Genomic DNA, 17,455 nt, shown 5'->3' on the forward strand with positions numbered 1-17,455 from the left:
TTGGTTGCACATCTCTTCTCATCAATTTTCTCTCTGAAAATAGAGAGACCACAGTGACTGACACACTTATTCGTTATCTGGAGAGCTCTTGTTAAAGTACTGCCCACAATCCCATGGTTACAGCATTTCTGGTGCTTTTGGGTCATTTTCATGAGCACACAGCTGCCGGAAGTTCCATTTGGCCCCAGTTTTAGGGTTGGAGCCCAGAAACAAGCCCAAGGGAGTGGGTAGCTTGAAGCCTTCCTTTAGTCCACGGAATGAGAAGCTGAGCTGGAGAGAACTGATTTCTTACTTCCCCTCTCATAATGGTTAGGAACAGCAGAGATTGTATATTTCTGAAACAGGTTTTTCCTGTAGTCAGGTTTTTGTGGCATTCAAAGATAGGAACAAGTGATGGAGGCAGTGCACTATGTGCTATTTATTTCGTTAGAATATTCACTCCTTGAGGTTAGGATAACGTTTTTCTTGACAGTGTCACATGCTTCAGAATTTGCCATTTTTCAGTTTGACCGCGTGAAATGTAAAATCTAAAGATACCCTGGGACTCATGGAGCCAAAAGTTGTAGTTTTTATGTTAATATCTCTAAAATTGCGTAGGGGGCTTACAGTTTAGCATCTTAGAATGTATGAACTATGATAAATAATACTTACAACACCTTAAGATTTTAGTAGCTGAGGAACTAATATTAATATGTTTTGAAGTAAATAAAAAATACCAGGTAAGAAGAGTTGAAAGCCACATATATATTTACATTTTGAATTGAATGGTGGCCTCATCGTGGTCTGACTTTGTGCTGTCTAATAAAAGCCTGGCATAAATTGTGTGTATCGTTTCCATGAAAAGTCCCTTTATTTGCAGCAATAAAGTAATTAGAGACAATAATATCTTCCAGAGTGTGGGAAGCTCTAAAGCCAGACATAGTTGCACAAGCTGACACAGTTGGAATTCCTCAGTTCTCGCTGCTAAATAAAAGTCCCAGCTATTCAAAATCACAGCAGGCAGTTGCTGACTCTGTACAGATCGTTGAAGTGCATGTATGTTGGCAGCTTAACAGCCTGCTGTTTAGGTGAATGAGTTTTAGTTTTTGGAGTAAAAAGTTGAGATTTATTTTTGATGAGTATGTTTTTTGATGAGTATAACTGATCACCCCAAAATAAAAATAATATGCATAGTATGTTTCAACTGTCTTCTTCAAAGCCACTTAATGTGTTTTTATAATGACCATAAACTAGTTACATAAATGGAGATACAGTAAGCTATAAGAATGAGGAATTTTTTTAAGTTAAAGTTTTAATTTAAAACGTAAATAACCTGGCTTTTTTTTTCTTTCTTTCTTTCTTTCTTTCTTTCTTTTTTTTTTTTTTAATTTACTGCTAGGCTAAGCCCAGTATGGTAGAATTGTAGGTGTAAGAGGATTATTTATTTAAGATGGTATTGAAAGAGGAGGGTTGGCCTGGATGTGGGCGATTAAGGTTCCGGTTCTGATTCTGTTGCTTGGAAAAAATCACTTAACTTTAGGCCTTTGTTTTCTCATCTGTAAAAATATTGATAATTACCCACTCAGTCTGTTTGCCCAGTAGGGTTCCATTGAGATAAGGAATATAAATATGATTTGAAAAATCTCATCATGTATTTAAGATAATGATATGGCTGTAGTAAGTCAACTTATTAAGAGCAGAACACCTGGAATTTAAAGTCGAACAAAAAAGTAATAAAATAATGTATCCCACCAAAATTATCTCTGTTTGATACCTTAAAGATAAGATGGAGTGCTGGCTCTAAAGATACGGAATAGAAACTACAGTGTTAAAATGTAAGTTTTCCTGAAATTGCCTGAAACATTGCTTTAATTTTTCAAAATGGGATAGGACAGCAGAAAAATGAAGTCTGTAAACATGTGGGATAGTAAGTTTATTGAAAACAACTTACAAAAAACATTGTGTAAATGGAGAATAATGATCTTTGTGCCCCTACTTCCCTGGCAGCCCAAGCTCAACCCTGTTTTTCAGTGTTGTTCTTTTCTGTTCTTTTTGGAAGAACAGGGCATGATGCCAGCATACTTCCACAGCTTGTCCAAGACAGAGGCTTATGTATTCAGCCTTCAATTACTGTTCATTATATTTCCCGTCTTTAAGAGGACGCTGGTCATGCTGCTATGTAAAAAACTTATTTTGCCATAACCATTATAATGTTCATATGTAGCCATGGTATTACGTGATGTTATATACTTTTGCTTGGCCAAAAAAAATAAAAATAAAAATCCAATAGTGAAAACCCAAGTATGCGGTCCCAATAAACATAGCCTGCCGCTTGTGTGATACCCACATTCTAAGCTCATCACCCCATTTAAACTGAACCTAGAAAATGTTTGAAGGTTCATGTCTGTTAGATTGTTTCTTTGCTTGGTTAAGCAGATTTCATTATTGGGTCTAGCAGTGTTTTCTTAGGGAATGCTGGAATGCAGATATCTATTAACCACGGAGATGATACTTTGAAGTTTCATTAGAAACAATATGAGGGTTGTATAACTTTTATTAATAGTGTGTGCTAAACTGCTGATGGGAAAATGCACTTAAGTAAATGGTAATTTTACCTTTTGGAATAGAGACAAGGGACTAAGATGTTTGTGTCACTTTAGTGTTTCCTTCGTTGGCAGGCTCTTTGGCTGCATTAAATTTGCCACCGTCATATAATGATGAGTATATTTTTAAGTCTTGAGAGATAAACTTAACATAGGTGTAGTAAAGCAATGTTGAGATGTTTAGGCTACCACCTAAAATATCTGGGCTACTTCTGTCAGCTTATACTGCTTGCTGTTTGCAAAGTTTGCCAACAGTTCTTAAATGAAAGAACTTTCTCATTCTCTCTGGCCCTCCCATCTCATCTGCTTGACTTGATGGCCAGATCCTTAGGCTGGTTTGTTTGCTGGGGGCTTCTTGGTTCCCAGAGCACCTTCTATCGCTAGAGGCAGGTCTGAGTCTAACCACCTGGCTTCTTATCTCTAATTGCTCTTTGCCCATCCTGGAAAGGCCTTAGTTTACGTTTCCTAAATACCCTGAATTCCTGCATTCTATTCTGTTTGACAGCCTCCTATATTTATTCACACTGCCCTGTGCTGGAGGCTATGGCAACTGGGGAGGTTCTCTGCCCTCCCTCAGCGTAATCTTTGGTGAGGGTTACGGGACTTAGAAACAAATAAGTATAAAATGTAATAAAATTGTAATGTAGGTTATGACAGTAGGCACTCAACAAGGAGCTAGATTATAGTAATATAGTACTTCAGAATTTTCTGTCAGAGGAAGGGGAAAATGTACCTTTAGTAGTCTGGAACCTGGCCCAAACTGGCTGCTTTGATGGAAATAGCAAGATAAAAGTTAATTCACATAAAGTCTGCTATACTAGCAATATGTGTGTTTTAAAAAAATATAAAACTACTTAGCTTTCTTCTCTCCAGTTTTCTTTTCTTCTTTTTTTTTTTTTTATGACCACACCTGCAGCATATGGAAGTTCCTAGGTTAGGGGTCAAATCAGAGCTACAGCTGCCGGCGTATGCCACAGCCACAGCAAACCGTATCTGAGCTCCATCTGTGATCTACACCGCAGCTTGTATCAATGCCAGATCCTTAACCCACTGAGAAAGGCCAGGGATTGAACCCACAACCTCATGGATACTGCTCGGGTTCTTAACCCACTGAGCCACAGTGGGAACTCCATTCTCTCCAGTTTTCTAATAAAAGTTATAGTACCAGGAAGATACACTGAAAGTATCCATGGTTTTGTGAACTCCTGACATGACACATTGTTGTTAGTATTTGGTATCTGTCAATCAGCAGATGTGTTGTCCTGACTGGATTCTTTAGGGTGTTTTTGGATTAATCTAGAAAGTGTTAGGTCTTAAAGGTACTCTAAAGGACTAAAGGAAGCTACATGCACCCTCCTCAAGTATAGCCAACTGCTCTTGTAAAGTATAATCCAGCTTCACAGTGGAACTGTGAGTACTAATTTATTTGAAGACATTTGAAGATCACAGCAGAAGTAAAAGGCTGTTTCCAACCTAAAGAATGACTTCGTGGATGTTGAGACAGCTGAAGTTTAGATCAGTTTGGCTGGAATACTGAAGATGCAAAAACCAGTTTGAGAAAAAATATGGCCTGAAAAGTAAAGATAATATGCTTGAATATTAGCCTAGAACCTGGCCCAAACTGGGTAGGTTGCCTAGTGGGCAACAATTTAGTGTGATGCTTTGAAAAGGAAATTAAACTAGTCAAATCATGATTTTATAATAAATGTGTTTGGCATCTGAGACTAAAAAGGACCTGATAGCAAAAGGAAGTAAGTTCTCAGAGTTGGAAATAGGCTGATATGTGACATGAAAGATAAAGTAACACCAAATGTTCTTCCAAAGTCATTATTTGGGTAGGTATATACTTCAGGTAGTCAGGAGAAAAGAGGACTGGGAGTGAAGCTAGAATACCAAACACTTTCCAGTAAGCACTTTCCTTTACCAAATCTGTTGATAAGAGCATAAGTTGTAGCAAACAATGTCCAGCCATGTCCAAACAATCACTGGACTAAGGAAGAAGTTGTGCATGTGAAGGTAGACCAAGGAAGTCCAGGAAAACATGCCAGGCTATGCCTGCGTTGCTGCGAAGCTTAGGAAAACTGCAAGCTTGGTTATCTTCCATGTTGGATAACGCAGTATTTCTTGTTAAATCAAAGGCAGGGGGGATATTTTATAGAATTTTGCTTGGAATTCCAGCATTGAAACTGTAATCACCACTTGAGGGATACCTGCGTATAGATACACAGATAGTACTTTTCAAAAGAGAACACGTATTGAGCTGAAACAAGGTGGCTAAAGATAAACCCTCCTGAAAGAGAGTGTGAAGAAGAGAAATCCCTAGAGAGGCAGCAAAGGAATGTCTAGTGAGGCAGGAAGAGAATTCGGGGAAACTGCATTGTGCCTTTGTTTCTTTACTCTCCCCCTCCCAAGTTTTTTCCCCCAGGGTGGGAAGATGGGTAGTTTATTTCATGCTTTGAACTTGCTATTTTTAACTTGGGTTGTAGCAATAGTACAGTCTTTGTGGTTTTTCATTTTTAATTTTTATGGAATTTGTAGCTTTATAGAAACTGTGGATAAAATCTGGCCAAGTGTTGGTTCCTGTTTGTTGTTTTTAGGCTGGAATCTTCTGGAACTGCTTGCCAGACACATATCATTTATGGGATTACAAACTCTTTGGTCTTCATTAGAGGCCAGCACCACTATTTATTTTCACTGGTTTCCTGAAGATAGTAACTTAATACACAGATTAAATATGTTATGCTTACAATGAAAATATTTCATTTCTGCAATTGCCATCATAATAAATAGTGGTTTAATAGTTAACATTTGTTGAGAACCAGAATTTCAAGTTTCTATTCTGAACCAAAAACTGTGCTAAGTCCATTTCATGTAATATTCATGACTGTCTTGTAAGAGATTAGTATCTTCTGTATGTGAGGAGCCTGAGATTGAGAGAACCTAAGTGCTTGCTCTAAGACATATCATAGTGAGTGGTGGTCCCTGAATTGGCATCCATGTCTGTCTGAGTCTTGTGCACACCATGACATGAAAGAATGATTGATTCTAAGGAATGACTTCCTCCCATATCTGAGCACATTCCTCACATTAGACTTTAGTTCATCACCGAAAACAGATGCTTTGACTTGTATTGCCTGCCAGAGGGTGGGTGTATCCACTGCAGAACAGGATACGACCCCAGTACACATCTGGTGTAGAAGTGAAAAAGGCCGTCTAAAGCTAGGCTAGAGTAGAGGAAGTTCATTTAGTGGCTTAGAGTAGTCTGTGCTTTTTTGCATTTGCAGGGGGATACAGAAGAGCGTCAGTGCCCCATTACCCTCTCATGATTCTGTCTCCCATGACTTCCCATGGACATGGCTGCTGCTACATGGCAGTGTTTCTCTAGGTCTTCAAGGAAAGAGAATTCCTTGATTCTGTTATTGTAAGTCACACAATTCACTTCACTTAGCTCAGCCTATATTTATTAACTGATTGCTAGTACCAAACTTGGTCCTGGACCTTCTTCAGGAAGACATTTCCCTCCTTTCTCCCTCCCTCCTCCCCTTTCTCCCTTCATCTCTTCCTTTTTTCTCCCTCCCTCCCTTCCTCCTTTTCCTCCCACCTGCAGCATATGAAAGTTCCCAGGCCAGTGGTCAGATCACAGCTGCAGCTACAGACCTATGCCACAGCCACAGCAACACTGGATCCGAGCAGCATCTATGACCTAAGACCAGCCGGGGTCCCAGCTTTTAGTAATGCTGGATCCTTAACCCACTGAGTGAGGCCAGGGATCAAACCTTCATCCTCATAGAGACAACATCAGGTCCTTAACCCACTGAGCCTCAATGGGAACTCCAGGAAGATTCCTCTTTAGTTGGTAATATCAGTAACCCTTTCCCCTCCCTTCCGTCTCCTTTTTTTATAGTTTTATCTGGATATATGCCTAAGAGTGGGATTGCTAGATCATATAGTAGTTCTATATTTAGTTTTTTAAGAAACCTCCACACTGCCCTTGATAGTGGTTGCATCAGCTTACATTCCCACCAACAGTATAGGAGGGTTCTCTTTTCTCCACATCCCTCCAGCGTTATGATGGCCATTCCGAATGGTGAGATGATACTTTATTGTAGTTTTGACTTGAATCTCTCTAATAATTAGTGATATTGAGCATCTTTTCATGTGTTTTTTTGGCCATCTGTTTGTCTTCTGGAGAAATGTCTTTTTAGATCTTCTGCCCATTTATTTATTTATTTATTTATTTTGATACAAAGCTCCATGAGATGTTTGTATATTTTGGAGATTAGTGCCTCATTTGCACAGTTTTTTTTCCCCATTCTGTGGGTTGTCTTTTTGTTTTGCTAATGGTTTCCTTTCCTGTGTAAAAGCTTTTAAGTTTAATCAGGTATGATTGGTTTATTTTTGTTTTTATTTTCGTTATTCTAGGAGATGGATCAAATAAGATACTGTTGCAATATATGTCAGAGTGTTCTGCCTCTGTTTTCCTTTAGGAGTTTTACAATATCTGCCTTACATTTAGATCTTTAATCCATTTTGTGTGTAGTGTTAGAGGGTGTTCTAATTTCATTCTTTTACATGAACTTGTCCAGTTTTCTCAGCACCGCTTATTGAAGAGACTCTATTTCCTCCACTGTAGGTTCTTGCCTGCTTTTTAATTGATAAATTGACCATTTGTGCTTGAGTTTGTTTCTGGGCTTTCTATCTTGTTCTGTTGGTCTGTATTTCTGTGTTTGCGCCAGTACCATGCTGTTTTGATGACTGTAGCTTTGTATAGTCTGAAATCAGGAAGACCGATTCCTCCAGTTTCACTTTTCTTTTTCAAGATTGCTTCAGCTATTCTGGGTGTTTTGTGTTTCTATACAAGTTTTAAAATATTTTGTTCTAGTTCTGTGAGGTATGTCATTGGTAACTTGATAGGTATTGCATTGAATCTGTAGATTACCTTGGGTGGTATAGTCATTTTAACGGTATTGATTCTTCTAATCTAAGAGCATGATATATCATTCCATCTGTTTGTATCATCTTTGATTTCTTTCCTTAGTGTCTTATAGTTTTCAGAGTACTGGTCTCTTTAGATAGGTTTATTCCTAGGTATTTTTTCCTTTTTGATGCAGTGGTAAATGGGATTGTTTTCTAATGTCTCTCTCTTTTTTTCTCTTTGTGGCCGCACCCACAGCACATAGAAATTCCCAGGCTAGAATTGAATCCTAGTTGCGGCTGCAATCTGTGCCATAGCTGTGACAATGCCAGATCCTTTAACTCACTGCTTCAGGCTGGGGATGGAACCTGCATCTCTGCAGTGACCTACCTGAGCTGCTGCAGTGAGAGTCTTAACCTACTGCACCACAGCAGGAACTCCCCAATTTCTCTTTCTGATCATTCATTGTTAGTATGTAGAAATGCAATAGATTTCTGTGTATTAATTTTGTATCCTGCAACTTTACCAAATTCATTGATGAACTCTGTTTTCTGGTAATGTCTTTAGGATTTTCTACGTATGGTATCATGCCATCTGCAAATAGTGATAGTTTTACTTTAACTGTTATTTTCTAGCCACTTAGGAATAATAGAAGATAGTAAAATGGGCATATTCAAACTTTGTACAAATAAGAGCCATAGGAATGATTCTTATTGACAAAAAGTTATTGTATTTTCTTATAGTTTGCTGCATACCCAGTGTGCTTTTCCTCTGTGCTTTTCTCCATTTAACCATCTGACGCTTGTTCTCTATGAAAACATTAAAGACAAATGCAGGTATTAAAAATCAAAGCTTATTTGGTAATTCCTTGACATAGTCTTGTGTGTAAAGTATGTTTTTTTTTTTAATTAAGTTAAGACTTGCAGTTATACTCATGCATGTTTCTAGTAGCATAAGCTTTTCAGTAATTTATCTACAGTGAATTCTTATGTTATGAATGCGTTGGTACTTGGCATACACTTTTCTCTCTCTGGTCTCTCTGGTCTGGTCTCTTTTTTGTCTGATTTCTTTTGGACACTAAGGGTGGAGAGAGATGAAGAATATATACCTATTTTTAAGAAGCTTAACACCTAGAATGTTATTCAGTTATCTTGTGACACCAGAAAGTACAAGAATGAATGTCCTCTGATATGATTGATTCATATACCTCATGTCTGTACTGGACTGTGCCCTTTTGGGGGGAAGGATGTATCCTGTTTTTACCTTTGTATGCCCATAGCTTCATATGTCTGTTCTCTACACGGTAGTGTGAAGATGATAAATCTATGACACATATGTCTCCTTCTGTGAGTCTTGCTTAAATCTAATCCTGGAGCAAGTAGATTTCACGAAAGACTGCCTTAGACCAATGGGCTCGCTGGTTGTACTTGTTCTGACATAGAGTTCATTTTCATAGCTAACATTGTAAAAGTCCTTCCATTAACAATTCTAAAGTAACAGGTAACTCCAGCTCTTAAGTCTATGTATGTATAAGAAGAGTTATAATTAAACATCTACTAAGTGTTCTGCATTTTTCTAATGAGGTTGAAGTGTTTCTAATGAAATGAAGTTTTAGTGTTTCATTAGCATCATCTAATAGTGGGTGCTATGGGTTAACTCTTTGATATGAAAACATTGCTCACTAATTAAAGCCCATTATAACTTCTTCCAAGTTATGTGAATACATGTGAAGACAACCTGTTCTTAACTTGGAGGTTAAGCAAATAGAAAGGATGTGATATGAGTGGTACTTGTAGCATTTTAACTATGTACAGCTTTCTCTCTAGTTAAGTATTACTCTTCCCACTTCATCTTAGAATGTGGCCAGGATGACTCTGGCTGGAATCTTTTCCTTGTTTGTTCTCATGTTCTAATTGTTGGGTAGAAATGGGGAGAAAGAGACACTCTTGCCTGTATTAGATTCCCTGCTTGTCATGTTTTATACCCTTTATCTTTTTTTGTACTTGAAGAGAAATGTGGATTCTGTCATTACACAGTTCGACACTTTAAAATTCAACATAAACTTTAAGAACTTAAGTTATAAATGCAAGGTCTGTATAATCAGATGTGAATCAGTTTTATTTATAAGGATTTCGGACCAGTACTTCTGTTTTGTGCATCAAACCATTGTTTAGAAACTTTAGACAATTAGGGAAGAGTGTATCCCATGGAGTCGTAAGTCAGTGGGAGGTGTGGCACTTTCTGGTTCAGAATTGCACTCAGTATGAGATGGAGCCAAGATTATAAGTGTGAGCTGGATTTCTCATTTTTTCAGATTGAGCAATATGACTGCTGGAAAATATCATAAGTTCTTTACCTTGGTCACATTTTTGACCTCATCATTACTTTGGTTTTTGGAAATGTGAGAAAAAAAAAAATAAAAGGAAAATCAGGAACCCAGACACTTGAAGTTGAAAATCAGTCATTTTTTGAACTTTCCTTTTATTTTTGAAATTATCTGGACTAGTTGAGAACCGTGTTTTCTTGTATAGACCTGTCTCATTATGCTTCAGAAGGGACTGTGAAGGAATCATTCCTGCATTCTTGATTCCATCCAGCGTTGAAAGAGACACTCATCTCTTACACAGAAATACTGAATAATCAAGCTCTCTATCACAGTATGATGCATGCAGTGCACCAAGAAAGAATTTGAAACTTCAATCAATAGACCGTTTTACTGAACACTTTCCAAGGTATCTGAGGTCTAATAGCTGCCACTTTCGTTCCCGAAATTTTACCTTTTCCTTTCTTTTCTGAGATGCTCAGAATGGAAAGAGCCAATACATTTTAATCCTTAGCTCTGTGTCAGACACTGTTCTTAGTGCTTCATCTATATTAACTCGTTTACTCCTCACAGTAACCCTTGGAGATGGGTTTTATTCCACTTAACCAATGGGGTACAGAAAGGTTATGAAGCCTGCTCACCACAATCATGCCACTGATTGGTGGAAGCAGGAAGTTAACCCATGTCATCTGCCACTAGAGCCTCCACTCAGTCACTTGGTTATATTGACAGTGTTTGGGAATGGGGATTTTTATAGTGTACTCTCCGTGACCTCAGTGAGAGGGCGAAGCAGCTGACCTTTCTCAGTCAAGGAGCAAGGCCATAGGAAGCAAAGGATGGCCTAGGAAGAAATGGTTAGTTGTGGGGGCTTGTGTCCGAAGTTCCCTAGGGCAAAGCATCCAGATAGCTTATTGAGTTTTGAGGGGAAACTCAAAGGAACTTGTGATGAGGGAAGAGAAGGAAGGCTAGCTGTTGCAAGATTCCTAAGCATCCTGATCCACCTGTATTAGCGATGACCCCACCTCTGCTGTAGGAATTCCACCTGTGACTTCAAATCCAGTTGAGCATAAGGCCTTTATATTGTACATGGAAAAATAAAGGAACCTTAAGTAGAATGCTTTTCTCAAGTCTTGAGGAGAGCACCCACTTACCAGGATGGCTTAAATTATCCTGAGGTCTTCTTCTTCTTCTTCCTCTTCTTCTTCAGTCTCTCATCACATTTGATATAGATATTTTGATCTCTTTATCCTTAGCCAGAGCTATGCACTATCAGGTAAATGCCTACTTTTGCACACATAGGGCTCTTCTGTCTGGCATGCCGGTAACCGTTCCCACCTTTTAAGCTGTGGGCTTAAAAGATAACATTGATGCCATTTATTGAGTTGCCTAGTACATACCAGGCTCAGACTTCATTGAGTCTGTCACAATCCTATGAGATAAGTAGTCCTTCTCTGTTGCATAGGTAAGAAAAACAGGTCTTGTGAAGGATAAGATTGTCCAGGGCCTCACAGCCAATTGATGAGGTCTAGTTCTGATGAAGCCTTTGTTTTTCTTATTGGCTAATAATCCCCTAAGGAGGCTCTTTTCATTTTTCTTCCTGGGAGTGCAAAGTGGAATCATTCTTAAGCTGATAGACCTTTTTATTCTCTTAAAGTACCTCTTAAGTGTTATGGGCAGTTGGTCCCCAAATTTTTACCCCTTCTTTTGGGAAGAGGTGTTAGTCTATAAGTGGTAATATCCTCTTTCCAGAGAATTTTCAATTTATTTTTCAAAGAAGATTAAAAAAAATCTGTCTCTGCTGTGTGTGTTTTTTTTGTTTTTTTTTTTTTTTTTTTTTTTTTTTTTTTTAATTTATTTTTCTTTTAAAATAGATTTAAAATGAATGTGTCTCATCTTAGTTTTTTTGCTCATAAGACAGTACCTTTTAGATTCTGTTGTTTTTTTTTTTTTTTTTTTTTTTTTTTTTTTTTTTTTTTTTTTTTTTTTTTTTTTTTTTTTTTTTTTTTTTTTTTTTTTTGTGTGCATTTTAAAAGTTTCTCTGAGACTCGAGACCTATAGTTTTTAGGATTGTTGTTGGTGAGTTCTTGGTTCATGGTGGTACATCAAGTGACCCTCAGGTTTGGAGACCTATTCACTCATGGGTGCTTAATGTGATTGGTGCATGGGCTTGGGGTTTCATTTGGTGGGTTACCACATTAAGTCCGGGTGTTACATTTAGGCTTCGGTCCACAGTTCTTCTTATAATGAACAAATGATTCTGATACTAGTTAAAATGGTAAGGAGGATTTTATTCAGGACTATTGCTGTGGATGTCAAAAGTATATTGTAATTGGGGAGAGAATTCAGGCTCCACGCTGAATGCAGCAAGAACAAATGGTGATTTATAGTCATAGAAAATTGGGCAGCAGTGGGCCGAGGTAGAGGAGTAGCTGTCAGTGGATAGAGAATTACTTTAGGTTTTCAAAAATAATAAATATATATTATTATGGAAGAAGCATTTATGTCCATCATGAATGAATGGAGATAGAAGATGTGGTACATATATATAATGAAATATTATTCAGCCATAAAAAAGAATGAAATAATGCCATTTGCAGCAACATGGATGGACCTACAGATTATCATACTAAGTGATAATCTTAGTATCAGACAGTGAAAGACAAATATCACATGATATCTCTTGTATGCGGAGTCTAAAAAAAAAAAAAGGAATAGGACGATTCTTGGTGAAGCAGGTCAAAGACTTCAGCATCAAAGGTGGAGGATGGGGAATTTGATCAGATATCCAGGGTGGGGGATTCTCTCTAAACTGACTAGCAGAATTTTTGCTAAAACTGGGCTTTGTAGACCCAGTGAGGATAGGGAGCCATGGTAAAGCCTGGTCAAGAAGAGGGCTTGGAGGAGCAATGACTAAAGGTTTGTCAAGGAGAGAGTCTTTGTCAGGTCCTATTGTATTAAATGTTAAGCATTCAGGGTATCAGACTTGAACACACAGGAGGATAACATTAAATGAAATGTAGAGTGAATTTCAAAAAAAAAACCAAAAAACCCATTTTCCTACCAGTGCAGACTCCTGTGAAGGGTTGGTATGGATGATCACAGTAGCTCCGAGAGGTGGGACCTTTAAAGCTCCCCTGCTGCTGCACTGTCAGACTGATTTCTTTTTAATTTTGTTTAATAAACTTAGTGCTTATTAAGTGCCAGGCTCTGTTCTAAATGCTTTGCAAATGTTAACTTACTTAATCCTCAAAACAGCTCTGCAAGATGGTTACACCACTGTTATTCAGTCTTTACCGATGAGGAAACAGAGGCCCAGAGGAGTTAAAAAATTTGCCCAAGGTCACACAATGAGTAAATGACGGGACTTGGATTTCAACCCAGGCTGCCTGGCTCCAGAGTCTGCATTCTTAATCACTGTTAGGTTGGATCCCAGGCTTTTGCCTCCCAGGGATTTACTTCTCATTATTCTGGGCTTTTCTTTATTCTTTCCATGAATAAAGAGAATTCTTCTTCTGGATTTAGTCACATTCTGGACTTTGTTCAGACTGAAGCCAGGACTAAGGAGTAGGTTTAGTCTCCTATAAATCACAAGGTTATTCGTAAACAACTTTTCAGGTGGCCTTTCACCTTAGAAGGAGAATGTGTTTATTGGTAGAAATACATTCTTATCTGCTCTATGATCTGTATAGAATAACATCAGTGACCCTTTCTAATCAGAAGTTTGCTGCTTTTTTCCCCCCACCAGCAACCTCAGTAGCCTTCCTTCTTCTTCTTCCTTTTTTTTTTTTTTATTACTCAAATGAATTTATCACATTTTTTTTAGATAAATGCTCCATTTATAGGGAGTGAATGGTAATTCTTTATAAAGACTTTGGGAATTTGGCTTCCAGATAATACACAACGGCCCCCAAAACTTTCTTAAAAGGGCAAATCCCCTTGGAAGCAGAGCAGATCTACTGTCTAAAATATTTCTTTAGTCATCTATTTAAATTCTGCTTAAATTTGTCAAGCTGGTATTTAAAAAGTTCTAGTTAATAAAGTATTAGCATCAAAGTTATATAATATTAGATTTGGAGACTCAAGTATGCCATGGTACCTTCGACTTACTATTTTTCTCTTTTAATTACAGATCTGTCTATGGCAGTACAGAAATTTTCCCAGTCATTGCAAGATTTCCAGTTTGAATGTATTGGTGATGCTGAAACAGATGATGAAATTAGTATCGGTGAGTATTGCTTCTAGTAAATATGCTAAGTAATAATTTTAGTTTTACTTAAGATAGTGACTTCATTGAAATCACACAGATTCACACACCCTAATACTAAACATGTAAAATATTCTAACCGATAAATGTATAAGGGCAATTTTTGGTTGCTGAGGCAAATATTATAATTTATTTTAAAATTGAGCTCTGAGAGTTCCCCTTTAGCTCAGTGGGTTAAGGACCCAACCTTGTCTCTGTGAATATGTGGCTTTGATCACTGGCTTCACTCAGTGGGTTAAGGATCCTGCATTGCCATAAGCTGTGGTGTTGGTTGCAGATGTGGCTCAGATCCAGCATTGCTGTGGTTGTGGCATAGGCCTGCAGCTGCAGCTCCAGTTCAACCCCTAGCCCCGGACCTTCCAGGTGCCAAAGGTGTGGCCATAATAATAAAAAAGTTGAGTGCTGTGTTTTTTTCCTTAAGAAAATTACTGGGAGTTCCCGTCATGGTACAGTGGAAACAATTCTAATATCCATGAGGATGTGGGTTTGATCCTTTACCTTACTCAGTGGGTCAGGGATCCGGTGTTTCTGTGAGCTGTGGTCACAGACGAGGCTGGGATCCTGCGTTGCAGTGGCTGTGAAGTAGTCTGGCAGCTGTAACTCCGTTTCGACCCCTAGCCTGGGAACTTCCATATGCCAAGGTTGTGACCCTAAAAAACAAAACAAAAACCAAAAACAAAACAAACAAAAAAAAGAAATTACTTAATCATTCTGTAATTCAGTTCAACCCTTTGAGAAGATGTGGATTACACTGTTTTCCTTTGCCTCAAAGTGAATCATTCGTTCAAGCAAATACTTCTCTTTTAACTTCAGCATTTGTTTATAGAGATGAAAAATCGGTGATGACATATTAAACCAGCCTTAGTGTAAGACACAGAACACTACTGGTGATCCAGAGACTTGAACTGTAATCTGATTTTGCCATGCATATTTAGAGGTCCGACCCTAGTAAAGGCACGCCCTTTCTGACCTGGATGGTCAGAAAGAGATGAGGTTATGTGGTCTCAAGTTTTGTCTGTATCTGAGTTTTTACCGTTTAAAGATCAGACCTATATAGCACTCTTTTCCCCACAATTTAACAATCCTACTTGCCAGTTTGTAGACACAGGGTCCATTTGTAGGTTGAGTTAGAGACATACCACAGAAGCAGAAGACTGTATTCAATAATATGTGTACATTTTAAAGAATAATATAAGAAGTGTACTCGCCTTCTGGTTAAAAACAGAATATTATAGGGACTTAGAATTGTGATTCCAAACTTTAATGTGTATATGATATACCTGGAGATCTTATAAATGCAAATTGTGATTCAGAAGGTCTCAGGTGGAATGTATGATTCTGCATGTCTGACACACGCAAAGGTGACGTCTGTGCTGCTGGTCCATGGACTGCTCTTTGAGTGGTAGGGCTTTGGAATCCCTGACATGCTTCTCCACAATCATATTCCTGTCCTTCCTCTGCCTCTTGTTTTTATTTTATAGTTTTGTTGATTATACATTGTATTTCTAAATAATTTTTTGTTTTATTTATTTTTATAGAAGTGTAGTTGATTTACAATGTTGTGTTAGTTTCAGGTGTACAGCACAGTGGTTCAGTTATACATATATATTATTTATATGTATATATATATACACACACATATTTATATGTATATATAGTCACATATATTTATATGTATATATAGTTACATATATATTTATATGTGTATATGTGTTCTTTTCAGGTATACAGCACAGTGACTCAGTTATACATAAATATATATTATATATATATTCTTTTATATATGTTTATGTGTGTGTATGTATATATTCTTTTCAGATTCTTTCCCTCATAGGTTATTACAAAATACTGAGTAGAGTTCTCTGGGCTATACAGTTAGGTGTTGCTCATCTATTTTATATATAAGAGGGTGTATATGTTAATCCCAACCTCCTAAATGTATCCTTCCTCCTTTTTCCCCTTTGGTAACCATAAATTTGTTTTCTGTATCTGCGCATTTCTTTCTGTTTGATAAATAGGTTCATTTGTATCTTTTTTTAAGATTCCACATGTAAGTGATATCATCTTTGACTTCACTAAGTATAATAATCTCTAGATCCATCCTTGCTTCTGCAAATGGCATTATTTCATTCTTTTTTATGGCAGAGTAATATTTCATTTTATATATATATACACGCACACACATACATATATATATACCACATATTCTTTATCCATTCATCCATCAATGGGTATTTAGATTGCTTCCATAGCAATATAGTTTTATTAATTTTGAAAGCCAAAAGTACCAAGTCCAAAGCCAGCTGTGAAAGGAAAGGGGTCTCAGGAGAAGAGAAGCCAAATGAGTTTTTGATTCGTTGTGTGGCTTTAGCTTGTACATTCACACAAGTTCCTTCTGGAAAAATCTTGTGCACAGTCTTCAGACAGACTGTTTCTGCATGTGGGGTTTGGGTTGTCAGATGTCTCCTGGTCAAGCTGGCCTCTTTCAGAGGAGTTGTGCGGGGTGGTCATTTGATTTCCCAGCCTCTTTAGGAGTGTGTTAGGGACACTGAGCAGGTGTGGAGATGCCTGGTCTGGGGATCAAGAGTGGCTCCATCCACCCTTGGGTCTGTATTGAAAGGTGGCTGAGCCCTGCTCAGCTGAGGTGTAGATAGGGAGCCTCTAGGAAGGAGGGAGCAGACTGACACCCGGGCCTTGGGTAGCAGGACTTCTTCCTCTTTACAGGAAGGATGGGGAAGGGCAGGGGTGCCGCTTACAGCTGGAACAGTAGTTGCCATCTGTGTGCTGCTTCGTGACATTTGTGTCAGAAATGTCTAACCCAACACAGGCTTTGTAACACACACTTCCCCAGACAAAAGCCTGGATTATATCACTAAAGCTCTAGTACAGTAGCTTTATTATTTAGAAAAAAGAAAGAACACCCACAGACTCACATAATAGCAATTATTTTCACTTATTAATGAAACTGTAAATTCCAAGAAGACAGAGGCCAAATCTTTTTCTTTCCGTCATTTCACATTAGCACCTGACCCAGGTGCAAGGTCTGACTCATGGTAGATCCTTGATTAAGTTGTTGAATAAATGACATAATTTTCCTTATAAACTTTATTTTTTTCATCTCTGTGTAACTTTTTCTAATATAATTATGTGTAATTATACTATGTGTAATTATATATTATGTGTAATTTTATTTCTCCTTTATAAAGAGGATTATAGCAAATACTTTTGGGTTTTTATAATTATTATAGTTCAATGATTTTATGCCTTTAAAATATTTCATCACGTTCATATACATGATTTTATGGAATAATTTCTTGGTCACACTCAGGATGCTTCTGGCTGGTCTTTTACTTTTTAAGAGTACAATAAAC

The 17,455-nt window shown here is 37.7% G+C and overlaps 1 protein-coding gene across 1 annotated transcript in view; it reads left to right on the forward strand.

The window, feature by feature from the left end:
* Positions 1-17,455, forward strand: part of ARHGAP42 (Rho GTPase activating protein 42) — a 279,145-nt gene that overhangs the window by 56,616 nt on the left and 205,074 nt on the right. Inside the window, exon 2 of the mRNA XM_021062699.1 lies at positions 13,950-14,045. Within this exon, the coding sequence (XP_020918358.1) occupies positions 13,950-14,045 (96 nt within the window). The remainder of the gene's footprint in view (positions 1-13,949; positions 14,046-17,455) is intronic.

Source organism: Sus scrofa, chromosome 9 (assembly GCF_000003025.6).
Source record: "Sus scrofa isolate TJ Tabasco breed Duroc chromosome 9, Sscrofa11.1, whole genome shotgun sequence".
In the NCBI taxonomy this organism is placed as follows: domain Eukaryota; kingdom Metazoa; phylum Chordata; class Mammalia; order Artiodactyla; family Suidae; genus Sus; species Sus scrofa.